The sequence below is a fragment of the Heterocephalus glaber genome, unplaced genomic scaffold, assembly GCF_053883595.1.
Source record: "Heterocephalus glaber isolate CG9 unplaced genomic scaffold, H.glaber_assembly_v1.0 deba00001861, whole genome shotgun sequence".
NCBI lineage: Eukaryota > Metazoa > Chordata > Mammalia > Rodentia > Bathyergidae > Heterocephalus > Heterocephalus glaber.
In genome coordinates this window covers 776,778-804,642 of record NW_028258501.1, presented here as the reverse complement: position 1 = coordinate 804,642, position 27,865 = coordinate 776,778, and the positions used below count along the sequence as shown (strand labels likewise).

General features: G+C 48.4%; 1 protein-coding gene across 2 annotated transcripts; it reads right to left on the bottom strand.

The window, feature by feature from the left end:
- On the bottom strand, positions 1-27,839 carry LOC101715483 (transketolase-like protein 1). 2 transcript variants are annotated; one of them, XM_087204069.1, is made up of 13 exons: positions 27,637-27,837; positions 22,207-22,324; positions 15,959-16,056; positions 14,509-14,700; positions 14,308-14,435; positions 12,814-13,007; positions 11,304-11,468; positions 7,635-7,791; positions 5,630-5,760; positions 3,663-3,746; positions 1,370-1,466; positions 1,017-1,136; positions 1-343 (listed from the first exon to the last, which is right to left on the bottom strand). In XM_087204069.1, exons 1-13 carry the CDS (start codon positions 27,780-27,782, stop codon positions 165-167), a joined length of 1,809 nt encoding a protein of 602 aa, XP_087060195.1. In that variant the 5' UTR covers positions 27,783-27,837; the 3' UTR covers positions 1-164. The 2 variants fall into 2 exon arrangements, with proteins under 2 accessions (XP_087060195.1, XP_087060196.1); XM_087204070.1 differs by lacking the exon at positions 3,663-3,746 and having other exon boundaries at positions 27,637-27,839.
- Between the last annotated feature and the right edge of the window lie 26 nt (positions 27,840-27,865).

Sequence of the window (27,865 nt, the reverse complement as noted above, 5' to 3'; positions counted from 1 at the left end):
TTGATGCATGAGCTGTATTTACCACTTAAAGCTTGCTAAGAAAGATTCAAAATGGAGCCTAACAGTTCGGCTAAAGGGAGGGTGCTCACTGGGATGTCTGAGAACAGAACAAGAGCTGAGACTGAGCGTCACAGGGGCGCACGGGGTGGGCGGGCGCACGCGCATCACTGTGTCAGCATGCGCATCACAGCCATCACGATGTGTCTGGCGCTGATGCCGAACGTGGGGAGCACCTCGCCGGGCCTCCCGCTGCAGGACACACCCATGACCGGCACCGCCAGCCGGCACACCACGATGTCGGGCTCCGTGGAGACAGCAGCACACACAGCTTCCCCAAGGCCACCTGGGGAAGGACACAAGGGACACTGGGATCCACTCTGGACGCATGAGGGAGACACAAGCTGGGCAGCCCGCAGAGGAAGTGAGTCTCCTCCGCAGCCCTACACCGTGCCCTTGCGCAACCAAGGAGAGGCCGCTCTGCCAGATGGTGGGATCCAGGGCTTGGGACTGGAGTCTCAAGCTGCTGGGGACCTACAACCCACTAAACCAACACAGCAGGGGTGTCTTGTCAGAGGGGGTGACAGGCAGGCCTGGCCGCGCTGCGCTGCCTATGCAGAGCACCCGCCTTCCACTATGAAGCCGGGCATCTCCGTGCGCGCCGGGCACAGGTCCCACATGACCCGCCTGCCAGCCGAGCAGGGATGGCACATGGCCGGGTGCTCTGCAAGACTTCTCCGGTCTCCCTGAGCCCCCACACTGGTGCTGTGTGGCCCTCAGGCAGGACAGCAACCACAAGCTGGGCCCCGCGTGCCCCCTCCCTGGCACACCCCCCTCCGTGGTCTGCATTACGCAGCGCTGCCTCTGGGGTAGCGGATGGACAGCCAAGCAACCGGAAGGACTAAGTGCTCCCTGCCCAGTTAGCCGCACACGGAGCCAGCACAGGTCAGCAAGAGCCCTACACCGACACTGCAAGCTGCAGGTGACAGAACGCTTCCCCCGGCTCCCAGTGCCCGCACCCTCTGGGTAGTGGTCCTCCACTGTGACGATCCGGCCACCAGTAGCTTTTGCGTTGGAGATGATGGTGGCAGTGTCCAGGGGCTTGATGGTGAACGGGTCAATGATGCGGACGGAGATGTCTGCAGAGGAGCGAGACCGATGGGGGTGAGGCAGGCTTGGAGGAAAGAATGGGCCGTGACAGGGTGGGGTGCAGCTCAGCGGGACCACACCTGCCCGGCACACGCAAGGCCAGGCCGGGCCCCACCCCGCACCACCAAGGAGAAGACACCCGGGCCAGAAGTGCAGCAGCCGCTCTCGGGAACGGGGCTCCAGCTCGCAAGCCTCACTCTCCGCCCGCCCACAAGCAACTGACCTTGTCGGCAGAGCTCATCGGCAGCCATTAAAGCTTCCTGCAGAGTCACCCCGGCTCCAATCACGGTGACTTTGTCCTTGTCACTGCAGGAGATGACCTGATGCAGTGACAAAACAATGCTGTGGTTCCATCTCCATCCACAGCTGTTTAAGAGCATTTATTCATTCTTTCTTTCTTTTTTTTTTTCTGGCACCAGGAAATGAACTCAGGACCCTGTGCTTGCTAGGCAGGTACAGTGCCACAGAGCTAAACCTCCAGCCCTGTGGTTCCGTGTCAAAATGGAGGGCGCTCTGCTGCATGCTACTCCCCAACACCAGCAGTCTCATCCCTCATAGTCCACTCGTTAAAAGGTAGCTAAGAGGACTGGGGATTTAGCTCAGTGGTTCCGGTGCCTGCCTCGCAAGCACAAGGTCCCGAGTTCGATCCCCGGTACCCCCCAAAAATAAATAAATAAAAGGCAGCTAAGACACTTTGTTTGAAAAGTCAGGACACTGTCTTTTTGCTAAGCCTCGTTTTATATTTGTTTTACACACTCATCTACCTCTCCTCATGATTTACAGTGCAAAATTATCAAGTTCTTATGTAAGACAAGATGACCTCTAGCCAGCTGTGATGGCACATGCCTGTAATTCCAGCATGTGGGAGGCTGAGGCAGAGTGATCACCTCGGGTTCGAGACCAGCCTGAACTACACAGTGAGGCCCAGTCCTACCCCTCCAAAAAAATGATGACCCTCTAATGGTCCAGCATGCACAAGGCCTGGCTTCCAGTCCCAAGTGTCGCAAAATCTGTGTGTGTGGATGCACACACACATGCACTGACACACACACCTATGTCCCCTCTGCCAAACTCAGCCCTTTACACTTTAAAGAACTCATGTTCTTTACCAATGGGAATTTTCTTTCTTTTTCCGGGACCAAAAAGTTTGAGGAAAAAAAGCTGGGCATGGCGGTGCACACCTGTAATTCCAGCTGGGGCAACTGAGACCCTGTCCCAAACTAAAAAATAAAAAGGGCTGGGGATGTAGCTCAGTGCAAAGGCCCTGGATTCAAGCCTAAGTATTGCAAAAAAGACCAGAGAGATGGAAAAAGCTGTGCAAACCATGCAACTGAGAGACAGATGCCCCCTCCGAGGTGCGGCTTTGGGTTTAGGCAGGGGCACAGAGCACAAAGAGCCCAGACTTCACACAGAGGGGAGCTCTCCACCGCTCTCTTCAGCAGTGTTGCCAGCAGCAGCCACTCGCAGCCCAGACACAGCTGTCCTGAGTACAGAGCTGTGACTCTGCCGCAGCCCAGCCCTTCAGGAGCAAGGTGGATGTTACCTGCAGATCGTTCAACAATGCACTGCAGTAAGCATGTCACACGGTTAAGCAGAGTACCAAGGGCACGTTAAACTGCGTGGAAGGTGCTATAAAAGCAGGGCACAACACTTGTCTACACCAAGGCAAAGACAGGAGAGAAACCTGACCGACTGTCCGCAGCCTGGCTGTCTGGGTGGTGAGCAGCGTCACAAACCTTTTCCACGGGCTTGTCTGGCTGCCCCATGCACGGCTGCCCAGGGAGACACAGGAAGAGAGGATGGGGTGGCCAGGATCCTGGTCTTGGTGCTCAAGGCTGGGCGCCAGTCTTCTCAGCAGGCATGCGGGCGAGGCTACACCCCCACGTGCAAAGGCAGGCTCAGGGCACTGAGCCTCCATGGGCACAATGCCGCATGTTCTTTTCCACCGGCCTCGGGTCTGCAAATTCTTGACCCAATGGACCCGTTCTTGTCTTGGACCGCTTTCTATTATTTTGTTTACCTTGAGGTGGGGACCAATTACAGCCAAGACGCGCCAGGGTCTTCACATTATTATTACAGTGAGAGCTCAACAAAAGCCAGGCTTGATGGTCCACACCTGTAGTCCCAGCTACAAGGGACAGGCTTAATGCAGGAGGGTCGCATGTTAGAGGCCAGCCAGCCTGCAACTTAGTGAAACCCTGTCTCAAACAGTTCTAAAGGCGACTCCATTTGGAAAGGAGAAAAGTGTACATCAAGCTGAAATTACTGGAATATTCCATCTTGAGGAAAAGCAGGCAAAGGTCATAATTTGTTTTTTTCTTTTTGGTACCAGGGATCGAACTCAGGACCCTGCGCTTGTGAGGCAGGCGGCGGCACCACTGAGCTAAATCCCCGGCCCTACGATTTTTTTTTTTTTTTTAAGCAAGAGCAAAGAAAGAACGATGTGTCAACTGTGGGGGTGCCTAGCATGAGATTTAGAACAAATGCTATCAGCAGTGGTGCACTGTGGCCCCTACCTTAGCCTGTCCGATCTTAAAGAGCTCTTTAGGGCCATAAATAACTTCAGTTTCCGGATGGCTGGTCCGAATGTAGCATATTTCCTAGGGCCGAAATGCAAATCAGAACCAGTCTTTAGAAAAAAGCAGAGTGTGAACTTCCAACTAATAAAGCATCAGCGTGTGGGGGAGAGGAAGCCTATGTACTGAGCCAAGCCGGGGCGGGGATTCAGCTCAGTGGTGCCGCTGCCTGCCTCGCAAGCACAAGGTCCCGAGTTCGATCCCCGGTACAAAAAACAAACAAACAAAAAAGACAGATAATAAGAGCAAAGCCTAGCAGGCTACACAGGCAAAAGCCTAAGCTGGAACCGGGCAGTTGCCCTTGGTGAACCGGCTTCCCACACTGTTGGCTCTGTCTCCACAGAGCATCAATGCAGGGAAGGGGCGCTGACCCACATGGACGACGATGACGTCCAAAATGCAACGTGAGAAAGTAATTTTCACCCCAAGATAGTGTATCATGCTTTCTCCTTTGAAACTGATTACTCCCCGGACACGAAGGGACCCGTTTGCAATCACCACCAACTTGTATGCGTACATACATAGCAGCAGCCAACACAAGCAACATGAGGACGCATTAGAAACTAAAGTGTCAATCAAAGAACTGTCTTTGCCACTCCCATGAGAGGAAGTGGCTGGAAAATGCACCCCTGCTACGTGTTGCAGCCAAGTCCTGGTGAGGATGCGTGCCACGTATCCTGCCCAGGTTCCGACGGGATGCCCACTGGCTCCCCATTTCCCTGTCTGCCTCTTCCAGTCCTCCTTCCACACCCTAGGAAGCAGCCTCTACCCTGAGGTCTATCACAGTCTTGACCCTTCGAGGCCAGGAAGACAGGGATGTAACAGGTAGGGCCAGGTGTGGCTCCATCGCAGCACCACACACTCCACCAGAGTCATGCCTAGGAAGTCAAAGGCGGGCACAGACGGTGCGCGGCAGGGGGTCACCGAGGAAAGGCTCAGAGGCACGCAGAGCCCAGTGGCACAGGCCGGGAAGGCAGAGGCACTGGCTGCTCGCTAGGCTCTCCTGCTGTGTGGGCTGGCCCAGGCCCAGGCCCAGCGAGGACAACGCCCTCATCCCTCTGAACTCTGAGCTGTTTCGGGCAGCGGGGGTTTGTGTGGTGCACTCCCTGTCACCCACTCTCACACTGCTGGGATTTAGGAGGTGTGGCTGCAGTGGCGGTGGCTTGCCTACCCCTGGCTTCAGTAATCGGGGTGCCGTTTTCTCTTTTGGGGGGACAGGATCTCACTATGTTGCAACTCCTGGGCCCAAGCAGTGCACCCACCACAGCCTCCCGAGTAGCGGGGCAAGGGTGTGTCTAAGTTTCACAGGCGCCACGGTGGGCTCCGAGATGGCAGCTCCACTGGCCTCTACTTTACCCACAGGTGGCCTGTTACACCTCTTCCTGTGGAGACATCCAGGGCACTCTGTCTTGGCCTGACCCCTGCCTGAGGGGCCCAGGCCTAGTTCGGCACCCTTTGCACCACATGACTTTCACCACCTGTCTGTAAAGGCTATGTTCTTGTTCTTTTCAGAATCCTGACACTTGTCCGAAATCCTAGCACTCTGGGAAGCTGAGGCAGGAAGATCACAAATTGGAGACCTCCCTGGGCAACTTAGACTCTGCCTCAAAAAGGGCTGCGGATGTAGCTTGATCCCTGGTACCAGAAAACAAAAACAAAACCAATAATCCTATCATTGGGTTTCTTGTTGAGGATTTTTTTTTTTTTTTTGGTACCGGGGATCGAACTCTCGGGACCTTGCGCTTTCGAGGGAGGTGGTGGAACCACTGAGCTAAATCCTGGCCCTCACTGGGCTTCTACAATGCATGTAACATTGATGCTAAAAATGGGGGGACATCCAGTCAGCCACAAACTTGTAGCAGAGCCGAGAAGCAGTCTGCGTCTAAGCCAGCGTCCCCTACACGTACCTTGGAATTGGCGGCCAGATAAACAGCATGCTCCATGGACACAGCGTCACTGGGGTAGAAAACGGTGCAGTTGGGGAGTGCTCGGAACATGGCCAGGTCCTCCAGGGCCGTCTGGGTGGGGCTGTCTTCACCTGAGACAGCCACAGGCAAATCAAAAGGTGAGTGTGCAGCCCTGGAACGCCCCCCCCCACCCCCACCCGGGTCTCTGAGGAAGCTCAAATATTGTTGCCCCAGGGTACCATGAACTGTGCTGTGGCAGAGCCCTAGAAAAGGTCCCGTGTGATGTCACAATCCATCATGTTTCTCGAACTTTCCTGCACCTGTGTCCCTGGCAGCTTGAGGAGATACTCTGGGTCAGACCTTTATAGCCTAGCCTCTCTGTCTGAGCGCACTTCTCACTGACTTCTGCCTCTTCTGCCCCACCAGGTCTCTGACCTTGTCCTCTTCACAGGAAGGTCCCCTCTGTCCTTCCCTCCCTGCTCCTCTACCCCTCTCCCTCAAGACACTTTTTTCCTTATCTTTGGTGTACTGGGTATGGAACCCAGGGGTGCTCTACTATTGAGCTGCATCCCTAGCCTTTTGTTTTCTTCCCTATAAATTTTAATCTGTGATAGGCAATGTTAAAAGACATATATTAGAAAACAATATAGCGATCAAATTCCATTTGGTAAATACTTTTGTGGAACAAAGAGAATTCCCTCATATCTGACTTTGTATTGTGCTTTGTTTGCCTTCTGAGAACCACACTAACAACAAATAACATAAAGAACATATGTAAAGCTTGTTAAAATGGTTCCTAGCCCTTTATTTTTAATCTTGAGACAGGGTCTTGCTAAGTTGCCCAGGATGGCCTTGAACTTGCAACCCTCCTGCCTCAGCCTCCAGAGTAGCTGGGGTCACAGGCACATGTCACAGTGCCTGGTGACATACGGGGCATTTTCAGGTTGACATAGCTGACTCACTTTCCCGGATGTCCTGGTAGCTGAGCATCATGCAGCTTTGGGACACCTGAGGGGTTGCTGTTTTGACTAAGGGGCCCTTGATGTGGGTTGAGAGACGTTTCCAGCCATAGCACTATGGAAGGAGGAAGTACACAGTGCACAGCTGGAAGGGCTGTCACTGTACACACTGTCTCTCCTCCACCTACGGTCACCGCTCCCTATAGCTGATACCAAGGATCCTTGCCCGCTTGCCTACCCACCCTGAGATGCGGCTGTGCCTCAGGTGCCCTGGCCCTCTGATCTGCCCGGGCTCCCTGGATGTCTCCCTGTGCCTTCTGCATCACTCATCCAGCCGTGACTCCAGCTCTACCTAGAACCCTGTCGTCTAGTGCCAGGTAGACGGCACCCCCAGCATTCTAGCAGCAAGTGCCAGCCACCACATCTACCGAGGTGACCTGTCCCAAACAAGCACGCCAGCTGACTCACCTTTCCACGGGACTCCCTCCACTCTCCCCAGTGAGCTGCCCCAGAGACTTGCTTGGCACAGAGCTCTGAACCCTCCATCTGCTAGCTGTACTTCCTCCTCCTCCTCCATGCTCCTTCTGGTCCACTCTTGTGTCTTCCTTTGTCCTCTCCCAGCCCTTCCTAGCATGTCACTGCTCCTGGGACCATGTGTCCCCCAGCCTGCTTCCCTGCATCATCTTCCTCCAGGGGCCCCACAATGCCCCTCCCTTCCCTCTGCCTGGGCTGCTAATCCCAGTCAGATTGCCACCACGTAGAGGGCGGAAATGGATGCTGGGGCTCTGTGTTGTCCCCATTCATATCCAGCGCATGGGGCTCAGGGCAACCATGTCTCAATGAGTCGAGTGGCCACGTTTACACAACTCAAGAGATGCAAGGGGTACCCAGAGCATCTTAAGCAGTTCAAACAGGACATGGCTTTCTACAAAGACATTCCGAGCAGTCCCACTTGAGAGGGGACCCTGAGAGCTATAACAACGCAACCCCCCTGCAACGGCTGGGACATTAATCAGCCCCCACGATGACGCACTCCCGACTCATACCCACGGACACCCCGCAGTGGGAGCCGACGAGGCAGATGTTGGTCTCACAGATGGCGCATACACGGATCTGATCAAACGCCCGGCTCAAACAGACGGCAAAGATGCTGGCAAAAGCAACGGTTCGGCCACGCATGGCACAGCCCAGCGCCACGCTCACCTGCAACACAAGGAGCACAAGTCAGAACCCCTCTGGCCTCTGCTCCCTGCCCTCAGTGGCCACAGCACAGCACCAGAATGGCCCCTACGCTCTGCGTACACCCAAGTGCTCCCCAGTCTTACGTCTTTCTCTCTCGCTCTCACCTTCCTCCCCACCATGGTGCCCTTGCTGCGCACTTCCTGGGGCACGAGGGCCTCCCGTCCCCCTGTTCACTTTGCCCCTACCCACCTGGGCCTGCATGTCACTTCCGTCCTCTCCAGTCCCCGATGAGGTCACCAACCGTGCAATGACTCCCCACCGACCCAGTCTCCCCTTCTCTTGAATCACCGTTCCCACTATATACATAGGTGCCTTCCTAACACTCTCCTATCACACCCTGTCCTCCCTCCGGAGACTGCCTCACATCTCTGTTCTCCTGCATGGGACTTCCTGCCCTACTATCTCTGAGCCTACTCCATCTATGCTGCCATCCCCGCCTCAATATAGGAGTGTCCCCTGCCCTGCCCTGGGTTTTCAACATCTCACTGGGTCTCTCGGGAGCACCCAGCACGAGTCATCCTCCTTTCTCAAGCCACATCTTGCGGCCTCCTGGATTTGCTGCAAGGTGGCCTGTGCCATGGGCAGCTGGATACTGTGTCCCAGGGTCTGGGGAGCCCTACCTGGTCCCAAACTGCTTTAGACCTTCATACGGCCCCTGCTTTTTTCTATCACCATTCCTTACCTTCTCGGTGGTCACTATAACCCAAAAGGCTCCCATGGATACCGTTTCCCCAGAGCAGCCCTTAAACTAGAATGTGAATGACTGTGACAGTAAATGAGGCCTTTCCAAGGGGTGTGCAAGGCAACCAGGTCCCACATTCACCCCTCAGAGAGGGGCCTGTGGCTGCCTCACCCACCCTCTCCCTATCAAACCCCAAGGCCTGGCCTGGCCCACCTGCATCTCCCAGAGGGTGCTAGTCTAGAGTGCAAACCTCCAGCTGGAACTAATGCACACAACAGGAAATGATCATGCAGCGCTGAGCACGTGAAGAACTGAAATGATCAGATAATTCCCAAGCCAGGTGGCTTCCAATTCCTTTAGCAAAAATCAAAGAAAAGATAGAACTACCGACCTAAATAATTTTTTTTTTTTTTGCGGAACCAGGGACCGAACTCAGGACCCGGCACTTGCCAGGCAGGCACGGTGCCACTGAGCTACATCCCCGACCTGACCTAAATAATTTTTACAAATCACTTTTTCTGCTCACACAGTCTCTGTAAGTTAGTTGGCTAGGCTGGCCTTGAAATCACAATCCTCCTGTCTCTGTCTCCCAAGCAGCTGGGACTACAGGCATGTGCCACTAAATCTGGCTACGAACAACTTTGAATGAAAGACCATTGTGTGATGTTTAGTTTGCAATGGGGAAGAAATTCAAGGAATGAAATGACATTCTCCTAACAAAACTTCCATTCCCATCTACTTATTCATGTAAGATTTCTTAGTACTTGTATCATTGAAATGAAAAATAAAAATAGAATCTGTTCTCAATCTTACCCTCATTGAAGTTACAAGTGTATTTATCTACTGATGTATATAAACTAATAATAGCCACAGCTCAACTGGAAGAAAAAATTCTAGGGCCGGGGATTTATCTCAGTGGTTTCGTCGCCTGCTGCGCAGGCGCAAGGACCCAAGTTCGATTCCCGGTACCAAAAAATAAAAAATTCTAAGGTTCAGAGGTCTATGGTTTTAAGAAAAATTTAAAATATTATCAATTTATATGCATATTTTTATTGCAGAGAAGAACAGGACAGTCAATAAAAACCTTTCATACATATTAGGGAAATGGAACACAAATAACAGTTCAAGTAGAAAAAGGGATTTAATTTCTGACAAAGGAAAGGTGTCTTACAGTAACTTTTGGATGATTTATTAATTTAAAATACCAAAATTTTAATACTTGGGCAATGACATCCTTTCCAACTACTTGAATTTGTGATTAAAAATTCAGATGGTGTACTCTTTTTTTTTTTTTTTGTACCGGGGATCGAACTCAGGTCCTTCCGCCTGCGAGGCAGGCGGCGGAACCACTGAGCTAAATCCCCGGCCCCCAGATGGTGTACTCTTAAGTGAAATAAACCAGACACCCCTGTTTAAATGCCACATTGTGTCTCTGGTGTGAGAAACTGAATGTGGAAATAAGGACTGAGATGTACAACGGATGTTGGGCAACGGGAAGAAAGTGTTCACATGGGAAGGGGAGCAAGGGAGGAGGGAGGTAGAAAGGAAGGCAGGGACAAGAAAACAGTGAAACTAGAAGGACAAAGTGGAAACAAAGCTTCTGTCCCAGAGCCCCTGACGGTGCCCAGGGCCCATTCATCCTCAGGCTTGTCTAGGCCACACGACTCACCCCTGGCGCTTGGTGGGCAATACACGCTTCAGGCTCCTGCCAGGGAGACACAGGAGCTTTCTCTGAGACCCATCCCCCTCCAAGCTAAGTGCTACAGGGTCTCAGGCAGGGCCAGTCCTGCTCAAAGCCCTCCTGTGGATTGCCAGCAAACTGCAAGAGAGCTGGGACACTGGGAGTTGGTCTCTGAAAATGCTGTTTTCACCACCTGGCCTGGCCGCCTTCCTTCCCTCCACGCCCTCAGCACCGGGCTCCCCAGGCCTCCACTGGGAGCACCATCGCCCGAGTCCATGCACAAGTGCGTCCCCGGAGGCTCAGCCTGGACATCAGCTTCCTGACAAGCTGTCCCTGCTCACCCCTAGCTTTCCCGCAGCCGCCTCTATCTCCTCACCGCCTGCCGGCCTCTTCGGTACTGCTCACTCCCAGTGCCAGCATGCACAGCACACGGCTGCTGGCTGGAGGACTAGTGAGGTAGGAGCAAGCTTTCTGGTAAGAGGGTCCGTCCACAAAGCTACGGACTGAATTTTCTTCTTTTCAAGACAGCCAACGGAGACAGCTTACTGAGATCCAGGGATGCTCTAGCCCTGAGCTACAACCCCAGCCCTTTGTATTTCTTGAGACAGCGTCTTGCTAAGTTGCCCAGGCCAGCCTTTAACTTGCAATTCTAAGTATCAGGTATTACTGGCATGTACCACCATGCTTGGCTTCTAACTCTTTGTATTCTTGTTTTTGGTACCGGGGATCGAACTCGGGACCTTGCACCTACGAGGCAGAACCACTGAGCTAAATCCCCAGCCCACTATTTGTATTCTTGAGGCTCCACTTAGTGTAACAGATGCCTAACTGTATCAGTCCCTGTGCCACAGTGGTGAGGGAGAAAGCTCATTTCTGGTGGCTGCAGGACTGCCTAGCTCTTGCTCTAGCCTGCTGCTCCCTGGACATGGTTCCCAGGGCCACCCCAACCCCCTGCAGCCAGCACACCTGGAAACCACCTCCCTGAGTCTGGCTCCTTGCCTGTTTGCCTGAAGGCTTTGGGAAGAAAAAGCTGCCATGCAGGTGGGCTTCTGGGTCCAGTGGACCCTGATGGCCACCAAGAAGACACGAGAGGATCCCGTGGGCACTCACCATGTTTTGTTCAGCAACAAGGCACTCAATGAACCGCTCAGGATGCTCCTTCTTGAATATCTCTGAGAAGGTGTAGTTCTTGGTGCCACTATCCAGCACAACGACTCTGTCGTTCGAGTAGCCCAGCTTAGCCAGAGCCAGACCACATGCTTTGCGAGTATCCATCTAGAAGGGTAAAGTGGCAAAATTTCCTGGAATGTACTTAGAAGAGAGATATGTTATCCATCTTGAAGAAATTAAAATGTATCATTTACAAATAATCTTCCTTGTAGCTCAGTGGTTCCGGGGCCTGCCTCCCAAGCTCAAGGTCCCGAGTTCGATCCATGGTGCCAAAAACCCCCACCAAAGAATACAAATAATCTTCCTTAACATTGTAAACTTGGATTGTGAGCCAATCGTAAAATGGTACAAGGCTTAGGATCAATTTCTCAAAATTCCATCTCACACATGGGTAATGTGGTGCTCATCTTTTTCTCAAATTATGATTTTTTTTTTTTAGTTCACATACTCCTAAACCTCACTTCCCGAGCAGGAAAACACTCTAAAACTCAACGGATTTCAGACATTAGCAGTTCTCACTGTAGTTTTCAAGAAACTTTGCTACACTCATGGATCTACTGTCTAAAATTCAGACAGCCTTTTATTTGAAATATTTGCCTCAACTAAATTTGCTCTCTCTGTCCCATCCAGGTAGCTTACTAATTTTTTTTTTCTTTGTGATTCTGCAGATTGAACTTTTCGTCTTCACACTGAGTTATATCCCCAGGCCTTGCTGTGAGACAAGATCTTACTAACTTTCCCAGGCTGGACCCAAACTTGCCATCCTCCTGCCTCAGCTTCCCGAGTAGCTGGGATTACACACATGTGCCACCACACCCAGCCACGTAATTCTTTTTAAAAGAACAGGGTTTTTTTTTTTTACTTCCCTGTGTAATCCAGAGAGGAAGTTAAAAAAAAAAAAAAAGGCCAAGCCAGTCCATCTTTAACAGTAGACAGAGAATAGCGGCAGTTTCATGTACACTGGACCATCAGGGCACCATAAAGCAAAGTCAGGAAACAAACAGCTCCATGGGCCAGGGATTTAGGTCAGTGGCACTGTGCCTGCCTCGAAAGCGCAAGGTCCTGAAAGACAGAAACACCCACATAGCACCAGGTGTTAACAAATACCAATTATCAATGAGAAAATTCAGTGGTGGCACATGCCTGTAATCTCAGCACTAGGGAGGCCAAGGCAGAAGAACCATGAGTCTGAGGCCAGCCTGAACTACATAGCAAGATTTTGTCTCCCCCGCCCCAAATATCAAACCTAAGTGTGAGAGCAAAGAAAAATCAGAGACAATAAAAGAGAAAGTAAACCCATTTTTTCTGCTGATATCTGTTAAATAAATGTCACACTGATTTATTCAGAGAGATCAGAAAAAATAAAGAATCTTGTATATTTAGGAAGCCAATCACAGCATAAAGTATGTTGATGTGCATGAATTAGTCAATCAGCCATGTTTTTGCCTACCATGTCGCCAACTTCATAAGCAGGAGGAGACGTCATTTTTATATCCTCGATGCTGAGTTGAGGTGAGTCTTCAATGGGGGGTTGTGGTGTAAGACTTCTGTTAGTCTGTATCCGGCTCTCAATTAATTTGATAATTGCATCTACTTGCTCTTGTGGCATTGGCTTTCCATGCCAACTTTCTGCATCCTCAACGTCTGAAACAAAATACAAAAAGCCATCCATTCCAACCCTTTAACGGATGCCTTTTAGGTTCTCTAAAATATCCTGATGCAAAAGCTATTGGTTTGGGGCTCACAGGAGTTAAGAAGCTGGCACACTGGGCAGTCACAGAGAGCAGCCTGGACAAAAGCCTAGTAGCTTTTCAGGAGGCCACTGTCCAATGTGTTGGTGACTAGAGAGAAGAACAAGGGAGACAAGGCTGTACAGACAGGCAGCAGAGACATGTAAACAGGGTTCATGAATATGATGATGAGTTTGAGCTTTATTCAGAGCAAGAGGAGTGACCAAAGGGCTTGGGGTGGGAAAGTGGATGTCTTATAGAGAGATCACTGCATCAGCAGCATGGAGACAGGCTCAGAAGGAAGTCAGTGCAGTTTAGGAGAGGCGACAGGCTTGGTAACAGTCATGGCAGTAGAGACAGGGAGAAGGGGACACATCTGATGTACACTTAAAGGAACTGGATATGTGGGGGTGGCAGGCATATAAGGGAGAGGCAGAGGCAAGAACATCGAGGGTTCTCCTGGAACACATTGGTAAAGTTGCTTTACAGAACTGCAACTGGAGATAGAGATAAGATCATATTTTAGGGAGGAGCTGTAGAACATTTATTCTGAAATGTTTACATTATATTAAAACTCAGGAGCCAGCTGTGATGGCACATGCCTGTAATCCCAGCACTTGGGAGGCTGAGGCAGGAGAATGGCCATGATTCTGAGGCCAGCCTGGGGTCCATAGTGAGTTCAAGTCCAACCCGTATTATATAGTGGGACTCTGTCTCAAAAAACCAAACCAATGCAGGAATCATACCCTTTGCAAGCATTTAAACTTGAGGCGAACGACTTGAGACACAGCTTTGGAAGTGCAGGAAGTTGTCTTATATACCTCCTCCTTCCTAGCCCCAAAGACAATGTTATATTGCTACTCCAGGTGGCACCAACCTAGGCAAGCAGTATGCACACACACCCTCATGCTGGGCCCACTGACACCTGGAGAAGAGGTCCGTATTGGCCCCCCAACTGATGCCTATGCCCCTAGCCGCTTCCCCCCACCGCCAGGGAGTCACTGGTCTCTTGCGGGGGGTGTAAACTTCCCCTCCTACCCTAAGCAGATGCTATCCAGGGAGGGCAAGAGAGAGGAGCCCTTGATTACCAGGAGAGCCATTACTCACTGAGGACACCATCTGCCTGGCTAGCCAAATCTGAAGGCTCCCTTTGCGGCTCATCCGTGCTGGGAGATGCCCTGGGTACGCCTGGGTGGTGAGAAAGAAATACTTACTCGGCCTGCCTCGGCCTTTGAAGGTCTTGGCCACCACAGTGGTGGGCTTGCCCTTTACATGAGCTGCCTGCCAGAACACCTGGCACAGTGCCTCCACGTCAAGACCATCCACCACGTAAGTGTTCCACCTGCCAACAAGGAGGCTGGGTTACCTGGGCGAGGGTCAAGGCAGGGAGAAGGTAAAGCAAGAGAGATGCTTACCCAAAGGCTTCACAACGCTTCTGATAGACCTTGACGAAGTGCTCCAAGGGGAAGCTGCCACCATGCCTCAGGCAGTTCACATCAAAGATGGCCACGAGGTTATCTAGACTGTAGTGGGATGCAAAGGCCAGTGCCTCCCACACAGAGCCTTCTGAGGACTCACCATGTCCCAGGAGGCAGAACACTTGGTAGCTGTGGCAAGGCAAGAAAGGATGAGGAGCCACATGAGTAAATGCATCTCAGGGAGAAACCAAGGGGTGGACTGGAGGCACTGCTGCTGTCTAGCAGGTACCTGACACTACTTTCCTCACCAGCTCTGCCTAAGCTCAGCTACTGAAGAAACAAGGATGCTTTGCAAGTCCAGCCACTGCCGGCATGGTGGGACATTCCCCTAGTAGCAGCTATGCGGGAGGATGAGGCAGTGGGGTCTCAAGGTTAAGCCCGGCCTGGGCCTCAGGAGATGGGCTTCCCTCTCAGCTAGTTTTCTCCTCCCAGCTTTAGCTTCTCCTGCTGCTTCTCCAGATGAACAAGTGAGGGGGCAAGATAAGAATGGGCAGAAAATAGCTTCATGGCACATGTATTGCCTTGATTTTCTGTTTTAAAACACTACTACTTTCTATTTCTGACCTTTATTTACAATAATCATAACCATCCAAAATTCTGCCTCGAGAGCATATATTGTTTTAAACAGTAAACTCTACAGCAAAAACTACATGAATAGCTGTACCAGTAAAATGTACCCTAGACCTTACTACCATGCTGTCAGTCTAAGAAAGAGTTAGTAAGAACAGAGAGACCACCACAGCCACGATGTTTCCACAGACTTGTGGGAAAGGGAGAAGGATGGCCAACCAAGGAGTGCAAGAAACACAAGAACTTCTAGCGAGGTCACCACAGCTGGCATGGGGACTCAACCCTCAGGGCTCTCCGCACCCCAAGGAGCTAGATGCTCCTCTGAGACCCTTGGAGAAAGGAGCTTCCTGTCCTAGGGAAACTGAACTGAGGGGCTCTGGACTCAGGGCACCGCACACAGCAGAGGGTAGGGGGGACTCATGGACAAGACCAGGAAGGTCAACATGGTCTTGCTCCTGCACCAGCAGCTGCTGAGCAAAAGGCCCAAAAGAAACACTGATCTGGTTTCAGAAAGGGGGAACCACCCAAAAAGAAAAATCCTTGGTTCTTAACATTTTGGAGCCCCCATACATGCATCCCCTCTCCAGCGATGCTTACCAGAGAGCATGAGCAGAAAGCGGTCTCCTAGAGAAGCCTCACATTCTAATACACCACCAGGGCCTACAAGGCCCAACCAGAGAGGCAAGAAGAGTTTCTATAAGCCTGCTTTCTCTACTGTTTCATGCTTGGTGACTTAACTTTCCCAAACCATTCTTGTCCTCCCAAATGAGTGAGCTGCGGAGCCAGAGAGCAGGGGTGGGGCAATGCAGCACCTTACCTGGCCTGGTCGAAGTACTTGCCAGTGTATGCCATCCCGCACGAGATCCCCAGGCCTTGCCCTAGCCATCCGCTGGCCACGTCAACAAATGACAGTCTCTGCAAGACAGAAGGGACTCAATGAACCCAAGGTGAGTGCAGGCTGGCCCTGTGGCCCCTTGCACCCCACATGTCCCTCAAGTCCCAGGTCAATGTCCTAAGCAGACCCTAGGTCAAGTCTGAGGCCCAGTCTAGGCTGGAAACTGGGGAGACAAAGATGAAGAAGCCACTATCACCCATTTCCCTAGGAGCTTTGGAAACACAGAGGAGGGAGCCTAAGTGCAAAGGAACAAACGTAAAGCTCTCTCAAGGGTTCTTTCCAGCAGGCCCAAACCAGGTGAGTTAGGTAGAAACCCAAAGCCCTTCGGGTTCAAGTCTGTGGGTTCCCCATTTTGTAAGGTTCAGGTCAGCTGAGCTTGACGCTGTACAAGGATCAGCTTTTGTCACCTCCCTGACATCCAGCTTGCATGCCCCACATTACTGCAGTCCCGCGAGAACTGTGACCTGTGCTGAGGGCTGCTGCTCTGATGAGAGATGCCAGCTATGCAGTTTACTTGGGGCTTCTGTAGCCACCATGTCATGTGGGCCGCCAACATCCCTGGCCTCTCATTGCAGAGGCCACTGGCCTCCCTGTTTGCCTCAGCTGCCGCCCAGGGGGCTGTTCAATCCTAAGCCACTTGCATGGCTTTGCCATCTGTCCCTGGAGCCCCCTTCTCACCTCCCTGGAAACACTGGCCTTCTTGCTGCCCCCGAACACAGTCGCCATATGTCTGCACAGGGGCACAGCTCCCACTCGTTCTGGGCCATTCTTTGCAACTAACCCTCACCATGCGCAGCCTTAGATACTCTACCTATTTATTTCCGGCTTTTCTCTCCTCTGTCCCCTGCCTGTGCTTGAACATCAGATTCATTCAAGCAGTGAGCTAGCTGTGTGTGCCCTTAAGCACTGCGGGTGAATGAGGGATACTTGGCCTTCTCACTGCTTTTCTCCTGCTACTCCTCCGGGCTCCCCTGGCCTGCACTGACACTCTTGCCACACCTTGCACCCCCAATACTCCCTTTCGGGCTGGCACAATGTCCCTCTGAAGTCTTTTCTGCTCACAGCCCTGGCAGCCTTCCTCTTGTGGCCCTTGTCCTCCCCTTTAACAGGCCCTCACATGCCCTGCACCCTTTGTAGCAGGATGGAGACAAGTGCCCCTCTGTGAAGACAGACTTGGAAGCTGGGTGGGGTCAGCAACATGCCTGCCCTTAGTACAGGGTGGGTGCTGTGGGCAGCCAAGAAAGGACACTTCTCTCCAGATAGCACTTCTCACCTTTGTGCCCAAAGTGTGCTTCACAACCACATTCAAACAAAGGCCTTGGGTTATTGCCCAGGCCTGGGAAAGGCCCCTCTGCACCAGACATCTTCAGCACTGACAGCTCCAAAGGAATTCAAGAATGACAGCCACAACACGGGCCAGGCCAGGCCTCAGGAGCACCACTGGAGAAGGCCACACTACTGTACCTGCAGGGCAACCACTTATTCTGTTCCTGGGTCCTGAGGGACTGGGCTTTCTGTGTGCTGCCTCTTCTCCCACCTTTATCTGCTGCTCCATCTGATGAACGTGACCAGAAAGCCCTTGTCACCTGTCACTTAAAGGCCATTACTCCAACGGCTGCAGTTATGACATACTACAGACCTGAGCCCCGTGCCATACCAGGGATTGAACTCAGGACCTTGCGCTTGCGAGGCAGGCGTGACACCACTGAGTTAAATCCCTGGCCAAATCTTTCTCCTTTTTAAACCACAAACTAAATATGCAATTTGTATTTGAACATACAATTTTTGCTATGAAGTTCAAGTTTACAGGTAAGTAGTAAGACTAGTCTGATGAAGTCCCATGTACCTTTCACTTCTATTTACCAATGGCTTCCAACATACCACCTTTTCTCTCTCACACACACATGCTTTTTTTTCCCCCATTAAGTTCATTGGTACATTTTAGGTATAAAATACAGTTACATTCATCATTGGGATCTTGTACCATTACATGAGTCTCTTGGTTCTTATTTTTTTTTCCCTCCCCTGCCGTCCCTTCACCCCCTCCACCTTTCCCTATTTGCAAAGATTTTGTTTCCATTTTTTTCCTTTTCTCATATTTTTTCTTTTCTCTTCTTTCCTTTCCCCTACCCCTCCCATTTCCCCTGTTCCTTTAGACCTTTACTTCCTATTACACAATATCAATTATACATTTTTTAATTACAATATCAAGATCTAGGAGACATTACCACAGATTTTACAGAATTTAAAAGGATATAGAAACCATATTTCAAAAATCTGTTTTGAAATAAATTTGACAACTTCTAAGAAGTACCTTGGAAGACAAATTAATGAAACTAACTCTGGAGGAAATATAAAATTTGAATAGCACCTATTAAAGAAAGTATATTCCTAGGTTGAAAACCTACCTATATGACAACAGCAGGCTCATAAACATTTTAACTGATAAATTATATCAAACATGTAAAGCAGAAAAAAGGAGGAACACTTCTCCCCTCATTTTAGGAACTCAACATTGTGCTAATCCTAAAACTGGATAAAGATAATAGAAGAAAAAAGTATGAACATAGATAGAAATTTGTTTAACAAAACAAACTATTAGAAGTCAGATCTGGCAGTATGTAGAAAGTGGTTTTGTTATAGGGATGGCAGTGTTGGTTCAGCATTGGAAGATCCACCCCCAAAAGTCATCATTTTAACAGAGGAAAGGAAAAAGCCATATGATCCCGTCACTAGTTGGAGAAAAAGTATCGGACTAAATTCCACAGCTGTTCATAGTAAAAACTATCAGGAGACTAGAAGTAGAACAGAAACTTCTCAACAGATTAAAGACATGTACTCCATACTTCCAGTGAGAATGCCTTATATGAATGGAGAAGATAAAATGCTTTCTCCTTAAGGTGGGGAACAAGGGCAGATATGCTTACTCTTCATCTGTCCATTAAACTTTGAAACCTAGGCCCAACCAAAATAGTCTGGCAATAAAATGACACAATTAGGATAGGATTAGCAAGGTAGAAGGAAAATCTTTATATGTAGATGAAATAATCATCTACAGAGAAAATACTAAGAAATCTCTAGGAGCCCCTAAAACTTGTATTTGAATTTAACAGGATTAGAAAACACAAGGTATACATAAAAATTCAGGTCTATGTATACTTGCTATAAATGAAGAATTGGATATTGAAATTGAAAAGTTATGTAGGAGTACAAAGGACCTAGAAAAGTAAAAAAAAAGAAAAGAAAAAACAGTGTTGGAAGACGTTTAATACCTAATTTTAAGACTTCTTCTAAAGCTACAGTAATCAAGGCAGTGTTGGTGTAAGGAAAGACATATAGATCATTGGAATAAAACAGAGAATCTAGAAATAGAACCACACATATATTATCACATATATGGTCCACTGAGTTTTGAAAGATTATTTAACATTAACATTTTATAGAATATAAACTCAATTCAAGGGCCGAGGAAAAGATAGTGTTTTCAGCAAACAGCACTGGAACACCTGGTATCCGTATATAAAAAATTAACCCCAATCCTTTTTTTCCATACATAAAAATAACTTGAAGGGATCTATGAACCTAAATATGAAAGAGTAAAACTATAAAACTTTAAGAAGAAATTATAAGGGAAAATGTTTATGAATTCAGGGTAGGCAAGAACTACCTAGGATACAAAATATATGATGTATAAAAGAAAAAAATTGATAAATGAGATTCCATCAAAATTTAGAACTTTATGCAAGGACCCGAGTTCGATCCCTGGTACCAAAAAAAAAAAAATTAGAACTTTAAATGACATCATTAAAATGAAAAGTAGTCCTTAAACAGAACATATTTACAATGTATATAACCTATGACCAGAATATATAAAGAACTCTTACAGCTCATTAATAGACACCCCAATTAAGAAGTAGACATAAGAAGATGATAAATAGCCAGTACAGCACAAGGAAAGGTGTGCAAATCTAGAATCAGAAAAATACCAATCAGTACAATAACAAGATTGAATTATACACTCATTAGGGAGATGAAGTTAAAAATTTTAAAAGCCTTGTCATGACTTTTTCTTTTTGTTGGATTCTCCCCCTTTGCATTTCATTTGTCACACCCAACGGATTCATTCTGCTGGGTTTCCTGGGGTTGTGATCCTCATTGTCTTTTCCTAGGATATTGTCTAAAATTTTTTGGAGTGCTGGTTTGATATTCATGAAGTTCCTGAGGCACTCTTTATCATGAAAGTATCTCATTTCTCCATCAATTTTGAAAGATAGTTTTGCAGGGTACATCAATCTGGGTTGGAGGCTGTTTTCCTTTAGGGCTTGAAATACATCACTCCAAGCTCTTCTTGCCTTGAGGGTTTGTGTTGAGAAGTCTGCTGTGATTCTGATGGGCTTTCCTTTGTATGTGATTGGTTTCTTTTCTCTCACTGCTTGTAGAATTTTGTTCTTCTGTTGGATTTCTGGAATCCTAACTATTGTATGCCTATGTGTAGATTTTTTTTGATCAAGGCTAGCTGGAGTCCTATATGCCTCACTTATCTGTATGTCAAGTTCTTTTCCCCTGCTTGGGAAGTTTTCTGCCATCACTTCTGTGCACAGTTTTTTTTATGTCATGTGCACTCTCTCTTCTTTCTTCATTGACTCCAATCAGTCTTATGTTATTCTTCTTTGCATCGTCTAGCAGCTGCTGGATTGATTTCTCATGGTCCCTTACAATTTTTAAGCAATTTTTCTTTTTCTGGTCACTAATTGGAATCTTATCTTCTATATCTGACATTCTATCCTCACATTGGTTCATTCTGCTGAGCAGACTTTCGATTTTTTTAATCTCCTGGAAATCTGTTTGCATCTGTTTTATGGATGCCATTTGTTTCCTATGTTGGGATTCCATCATGTTCCTCAGATCCTCTATTTTTTTTATCTGTGTCCTCTCCAGATTTATTAATCATGTCTTGCACTATGAGCACAATCTTTGCTGTTATCTGAGTAATTATTTCAGATTCATTTTTCCCAGATCCTCTTTTGTTGCCAGTTCAGAGAGTCCAGGTAGTTGAGTATCAGAGTGTTCCATCTCGTTTCCCTTTGAGGTTGCTGTAGGTGATCTGGAAGTCTGTTTTTGAGGCTTATTTAAGTGTCTTCTCATTTCCACGGGGGGTGGGTGCTTCTGGTTCCCATGCGGCTCATCTTCTCTGCCCTAGGAGCATGGAATGGTGGTGGGGGAGCTTCCTTCCGGGTGCCCCAATTAATATGTAGTTTGTAGACATTTCAGTCTATATTCCACTGGCTCCAAGGTCTTACGGCAACACAAAGGAGAAGGTGATATGTAATGGTGGTGGGGAGGCAGCACACACATGCTTTACTTATTTTTTGTCAAGCCATTTCAGATTAGCTGAGACACCAAGACAAGGATCACAGTTTTGACCCCTAGGTGCTTTTGAGTTTATCTTTAAGCTTCTCTGCTCAGGCATTTGTTTGCACATGATAGCCTACCAGCAGGCTTTAAATTTTTTTGCTTTAGGACAGTGTACTTTCAGATAGCATCAAGCCTGCCACACAGCCTCAGACCAGTTTTTTTAGTGCTTCTTTCTTTCCCATTCCCCAATGTCATGAGGTAGCTGGTACTCTGCCTAGTGTAATGCCAAGGGAAGATCTTCAGAGAAAGAGAAGCGACCCTCACCAACAGGGATGAGATGTCCCTCTCTAAGTCACACTCCATTTTCCTCATGCTCTGCAAGTGGGCTCAACAGACATCACTGACCTCTCCCCAGGCAGCACAGGGGATGGGGGCAGCATGGCTCTGACAAAGGGGATATTAGTACTAGGTGGGGTGAGGTAGGGTACCACCAAAGGAAAGATGGACAGCTATCCCCAGCCATCCTTCCTCCCCCAAATGTCACCTGCTTCACAAGAATACCTTTTAAGGGCTGGGGATTTAGCTCAGTGGTGCTGCAGCCTGCCTCAAATGTGCAAGGTCCTGAGTTCAATCCCCAGTACCAACAAAACAAAACAAAAAATACCCCCACAAGAATACCTTTTAGATCTCTACGATGCAAAGAAAGAAGACCTCAAATGGTAAGAAGGCCATTTCCAGCCCACAGCCACATTGTGGCTTTAAAGGGGTGCTTGACAAGCAAGCAGCAGAGCCCCCCAGGGCCCCAGCTGGCATACCTTGGAGAGGATGAAGCGGTCGTTGTCTGGATTCTCTAGGTCTGATTGTTTGTATCTCATGAGGTAAAAGAACAGCACAGACATGATCTCGGCAGTACTGCTGCATGATGTGGGGGAGCTGAAAGGCAGACACAATCCAAGTCATTTCTCTGAGGTCAGTGACTCCCAAAGGACATGGTGCATGAGACCATCTTAAAGCACATGGTCTCCTGGATTCACAAGCAATGGTCATCATGTCTCCCAGCCTAGAAGAATCTAGCTGAGCAGGTGGGTTGCAGGGTGCGCTAACTCCACACCCTCCTGTCCCACACCAAGCCCCCTTTTCCACTGGGGACCCCATGTGCCCAATGTGAGTTTACCCCATGCAACTTGGGGTGGGTGCTTCCACCTGCTGAGAAAGCACCATGAGCATCACTAATCACATCCCATTCTACTACCTTTAATGAATTTCTTGCAGAAAGACAGAAATTTCTTATGGTTCAGTAATTGGGGCCTTTCCTGAATCCCAAAATAACTGCTGTTCTTCGAAAGTTTTTTTTTTTTTTGGTACTGGGGATCGAACTCGGGTCCTTGCGCTTGCGCAGCAGGTGGCGAAACCACTGAGCTAAATCCCCGGCCCTTTAGAAAGTTTTTAATTAAACAGAGCAGAGGGGATAGGACAGGGGACAAAAACTACTCCCAGAAAATATTTTCCCATTACATATCTCACAGAGGTTAACATCCAGAATATACAAGGAACTTAAAAAAAAACCCAAGTAATCCAATTAAAAATGGGCAAATGATCTCAGATACTTTTCAAAGAAATACAAATACACGGGATACATGTTCAGTATTAGCCACCAGGGAAATGCAAATCAAAGCAAGGGTTAGATGTAGCTCAGCAATACACTGCTTGCTTAGGTCCTGGGGTTGAGTCAAATACAATGATACCCTTCCCAAAAGAATTAAAAGCATCATGCCATAATGATACACTCACATCCATGTTTATAGCAGCACAATTCCTAATAGCTGAATCTTGGAAACAGCCCAAATGCCCATCAACCAACGAATGGTTAAAGACGTATTTTTTTTTTTTTGTACCGGGGATTGAACTCAGGTCCTTGCGTTTGCGCAGCAGGCGATGAAACCACTGAGCTAAATCCCCGGCCCAAAAGATGTGTTTTTTAATGTAATGGAGTACTACTCTGTCATAAAGAAGGATGAGCTTCAGACATGTCTAGATAAATGGATGCACCTTGAGATCATAATCAAGATAAATCAGAAACTCATGTTTAAATACCGCATTGTTTCTCTGGTGTAAGTAACCAAAAGTGGAAATAAGGACTAAAATGTATACTAGATATTGGGAAATGGGAAGAAAAAGTTCAAATGGGAATGGGAACGAGGAGGGGGAAAGGAAGAGAAAAAAGTGAAAATAGAAGGGAAAAAATGGAAGCAAAGCTTTTGTACAACAGGAGGAGGGGGGTTGAGGGAAGGAGAGGAATGGGAAAAAAAGAGGCAGGATATATCATGTACAGGTGTAAATTCCCTATAATGAGTGTTATCATCATGTATATCTAAAATGTACCAATAAATGTTTTTAATTAAAAAAATTTTTTTTAGGTACTGAGGATTGAACTCCGGACCTTGCGCTTGCAAGGCAGGCACTTGGATTTGAACTCAGGATCTTCCTGCCTCAGTCTCCACACCATGCCCAGCTCAGCTATCCCACTTCTATATATACTTTTAAAAAATGAAATTAGCATACCAAAGAGATGTCTACTGTTTCATTTATTGTGGCACTATTCACAATGGACAAGATGTGGAATCAGTGTAGGTGTCCATCAACAGATAAATGAAGAATATATATGCATGATAGAATATTATTTAGCCATAAAAAAATCTGGCTCAAGTTATTTTACAAAGCTGCGACGATAAAAGCAGTATGGTACTGGCACCAAAACATACATGTGGATCAATGGAACAGAATAGAGGGTGCAGAAACAGTCCCAGAAACATTCTGCCATCTCATTTTTGACAAAGGGGCCAAAAGCACACAGTGGAAGAAAGATTGCTTCTTTAATAAATGGTGCTGGGAAAACTGGCAATAAATCTAGACCCATATTTCTTACCATGTATTAAACTAAAATCAAACTGGATCAAAGATCTAAATGTTAGCCGGATGTGGTGGTGCATGCCTATAATCCAAGCACTCTGGAGGCTGAAGCAGGAGGATTGCAGTGAATTCAAAGCCAGCTTGGACTACACAGTGAAACTGTCTCCAAAAGGAAAAAAAAAATCTAAATGTTAAAACATTAGCACAATCTGCTGGAAGATAAAATAAGTAAAACTCTTGAAGAGAGACCTAGGCAAGGACTTTCTGAATAGAACCCCAACTGCAAAAGAAATAAAAGCAAGAATCAACAATTGAGATTGTATCAAACTAAAAAGCTTCAGGACAGCAAAGGAAACAACCATGAGTGAAGAGACAACCCACAGAATAGGAAAACAATTTTGACACCTACACCTCAGACAGAGGACTAATATTCAGAATACATAAATAACTAAAAAAACAAAAAACCAGACCCCCAAAATAAAAGACCCAATCAAAACATGGGCAACTGAAACGAACACTTTGCAGAAGCACAAAAGACCAATAAATACATGAAAAATGTTCAACATCTCTGGCTATTAAAGAAATGCAAATCAAAACACTGAAATTCCACCTTCCTCTAGAAAGACAGGCCATGATTTTAAGAACAATAGGCGTGGTAGCACAAGTTTGTAATCCCAAGACTGCAGAGGCTGAGGCAGGATGGCTGTGAGTTCAAAGCCAGCCTGGAGTATACAGGGAGACCCTGGTGGTGGTGGTGGGGCGTTGGCGCTGAGGCTCAGCGGGGGCGGGGCAGAGGCGCCGGGCAGCCATGTTGCAGAGCTCTGTAGCCGAGAGGCCCAGTTCATCCGACTCTCGCCGCCGACAGCAGCCACGACTGACTGCCCGGTGCTGCCGTGTAGCACCTCAGCCGCTGGGAGAGGCAGGCGGGCGAGGCCGCAGGAGCAGTAGCTTTCGGAGATTTTTTTTCTTTTGTACCAGGGATCGAACTCAGGACCTTGCCCCTGCGAGGCAGTTAGGGTGCCACTGAGCTAAATCCCCGGCCGGGGAAACAACTTTTTGAGCAGGTAGTAATAACAGAAGGTTTGGGGGCCGGGGATTTAGCTCAGTGGTTTCGCTGCCTGCTGCGCAAGCACAAGGACCCGAGTTCGATCCCCAGTACCAAAAAAAAAAAAAAAGAACAGAAGGTTTCTGTGAAGTCTGATGGGGGGATATGCTGACAGCAAAAGTTACTCTACATGGCTTAAACTAAATACAAAGCTGACACAGCAAGATGTTAGAAAAGAGAAACCCTTACAGTTCAAGTTGAGAGCTCCTTTCCTAACGATATTTCTGAGGAGTTCAAGAAATAACACAAAAGCTTTTCTTCTTGCAAGTTAGAAAAGCCATCTTGAAAGATGAGATATATTGCCCACCAGAAACTGCAATTCTTTTGGCTTCCTATGCTGTGCAAACCAAGTTTGGAGACTCTAATAGAGATTCATAAACCAGGCTCCCTGGCTAATGACAGGCTACTGTACTACCCTACCACAGTGTGTTCACAAACTAACAAAAGAACAGTGGGAAGAAAGAACACAAAACTGGCACAAAGAACATACAGGAAGGCCGGGGATTTAGCTCAGTGGTTTCGCCGCCTGCTCCGCAAGCGCAAGGACCTGAGTTCAATCCCCCGTACCAAAAAAAAAAAAAAAAATTGGTAACACTTTTTGGACCAGGGATTTAGCTCAGTGGTTTCACCGCCTGCTGCGTAAGCTCAAGCACCCGGGTTCGATCCCCAGTAACAACAACAACAACAAAAAGTCTCCAGGAATGCTAAGGGAAGATTCGATGGGATACTGCACAAGATCTAGAAATATATGGCATCAACTATTTTGAAATAAAAATAAAGGCACTGAACTGCAGCTAGGTATTGATGCTGTGGATCTGAACATTTATGAACATGATGACACGTTAACACCTAAGATTGGCTTTTTCTGGAGTGAAATCAGAAATGCTTAAAAAAAAACTTGTTTAAACAAAAAACAAACAAACAAAAACTTGTTATGAAGCCAACTGACAAAAAGGCACTAGGGGTCAGGGATTTAGCTCAGTGGTTCCACCGCCTGCCTCGAAAGTGCAAGGTCCTGAGTTCAATCCCCGGTACAAAAAAAAAATATGCTTCCAACAAGCTGAGGATTCCCGACCCAGCTACTTGGGAGGTTGAAAGGGAAGGACCAAGAGTTTAAACCCAGCTTAGTAATTTAGCGTCCCAGACACTAAATTTGTCACAAATTAAAAAAAAAAAAAAAAGGCCAGGCTGCAGTTCATGCAAAGGCCCTGGGTTCAACCCCCAGTACCACAAAAGCAAAAACAAAACCTAAAAAAATCTAGGGAATTTCTCAATACAGTGTTTGGAAATGGAAAACAAAACAAAACACTAAATCTTCCAGGACTGGGTGTAGCTCAGTGGTAAGGTACCTTCCTACCATGCACAAGGCCCTGGGTTCAATCTCTGGCACCATAAGCAAGCAAAGAAACTGCCCATATGTGCAGAGCCCTGGGTTAGGGTAAGGGTTGCATCTGCACTGCAAAACCCAAACAAGCAAACAAAACTGCCTAGGATGTTTGTGGCCCTGGATTCAATTTCTAGCACAGCAAATCCCATACAAATAAGCAAATAAACTTCGTGACCCGCCAAAGCGTGCCCAACTGCACACCCAGTGCTCACAAGGCTAGGGCAGGAGGATCGCCTGAGCCCACGAGTTCAGAGCCAGCCCACAACACAGTGAGACTTTGAGACAAAACCAACCACTACACATTAATCTCTCCCACGAGAATTAGTCCAAAAAAGCCACGATAAAATCCTAGCAAACCCAAGTGCCCATATTTGGGACTCCCCAACCGCCAAAGCCCCATATTCAGCCACACTGCCGGTCCCCGTTTCCTCGCTTTCATCCTCGTTCCCGTGCCCAGCACAACTTCACACACCGGAAGCCCCACGCCATGATGACCGACCGCAAATCACAGGCAGTGCAACCTGCCCTGCCACTCCCCTCTGCCCCGGGGCGGTGGCCACCAGCTTTCAGATTCTTCTCACCCCTCGCAGCGCATGGCCTCTAGAGGACACCGCTACATGTGGTCACCTGCACATGGCCGACTTCAATGGCACCTCGATGGAGCCTCTCAACCAAGCCTGCCCACCCGTCCGGCCCATCCATCCGTCCGTTCACCCTCCCAGACTGCCCAGCCTATCGGTTTGTCCGCCCGTCCCCCCTTCCCCCTTTCCCCCTTCCTGCCGTCCAGAAGTAAGCCTGAGGACCGACCAGACGCCCTATATGGCCTTTGACGAGGGCCCTTACACAGAGCTCACGGGGCACGTGGTCCTGATGGCGTGGATGCGCAGGCGGTTGGCTATGTCGCGCAGCACCTGCACGGTACTCTCGTCGGGCCTGGCCTCTGCAGGCATCTGAGCATTTGCCTCAGGTTCTAACACGAACGCGCTCATTTTGGCTTCTGCGGAGCAAATGCCGTGGGCGGGCTTGGCTGCGCTTTTGAGGGTCAGCGCACCGCCTCCCTGCGCTGGAAGAT

Coding starts and splice junctions, on each gene's coding strand:
- LOC101715483 (XM_087204069.1), bottom strand. CDS start 27,782: ATGAGCGCGTTCGTGTTAGAACCTGAGGCAAATGCTCAGATGCCTGCA. Junction 13,008..14,307: donor CAAAGGCCGAGGCAGGCCGA/GTAAGTATTTCT, acceptor ATTTTGTTTCAG/ACGTTGAGGATGCAGAAAGT. Junction 344..1,016: donor GGAGGACCACTACCCAGAGG/GTGCGGGCACTG, acceptor GTCCTTCCCCAG/GTGGCCTTGGGGAAGCTGTG.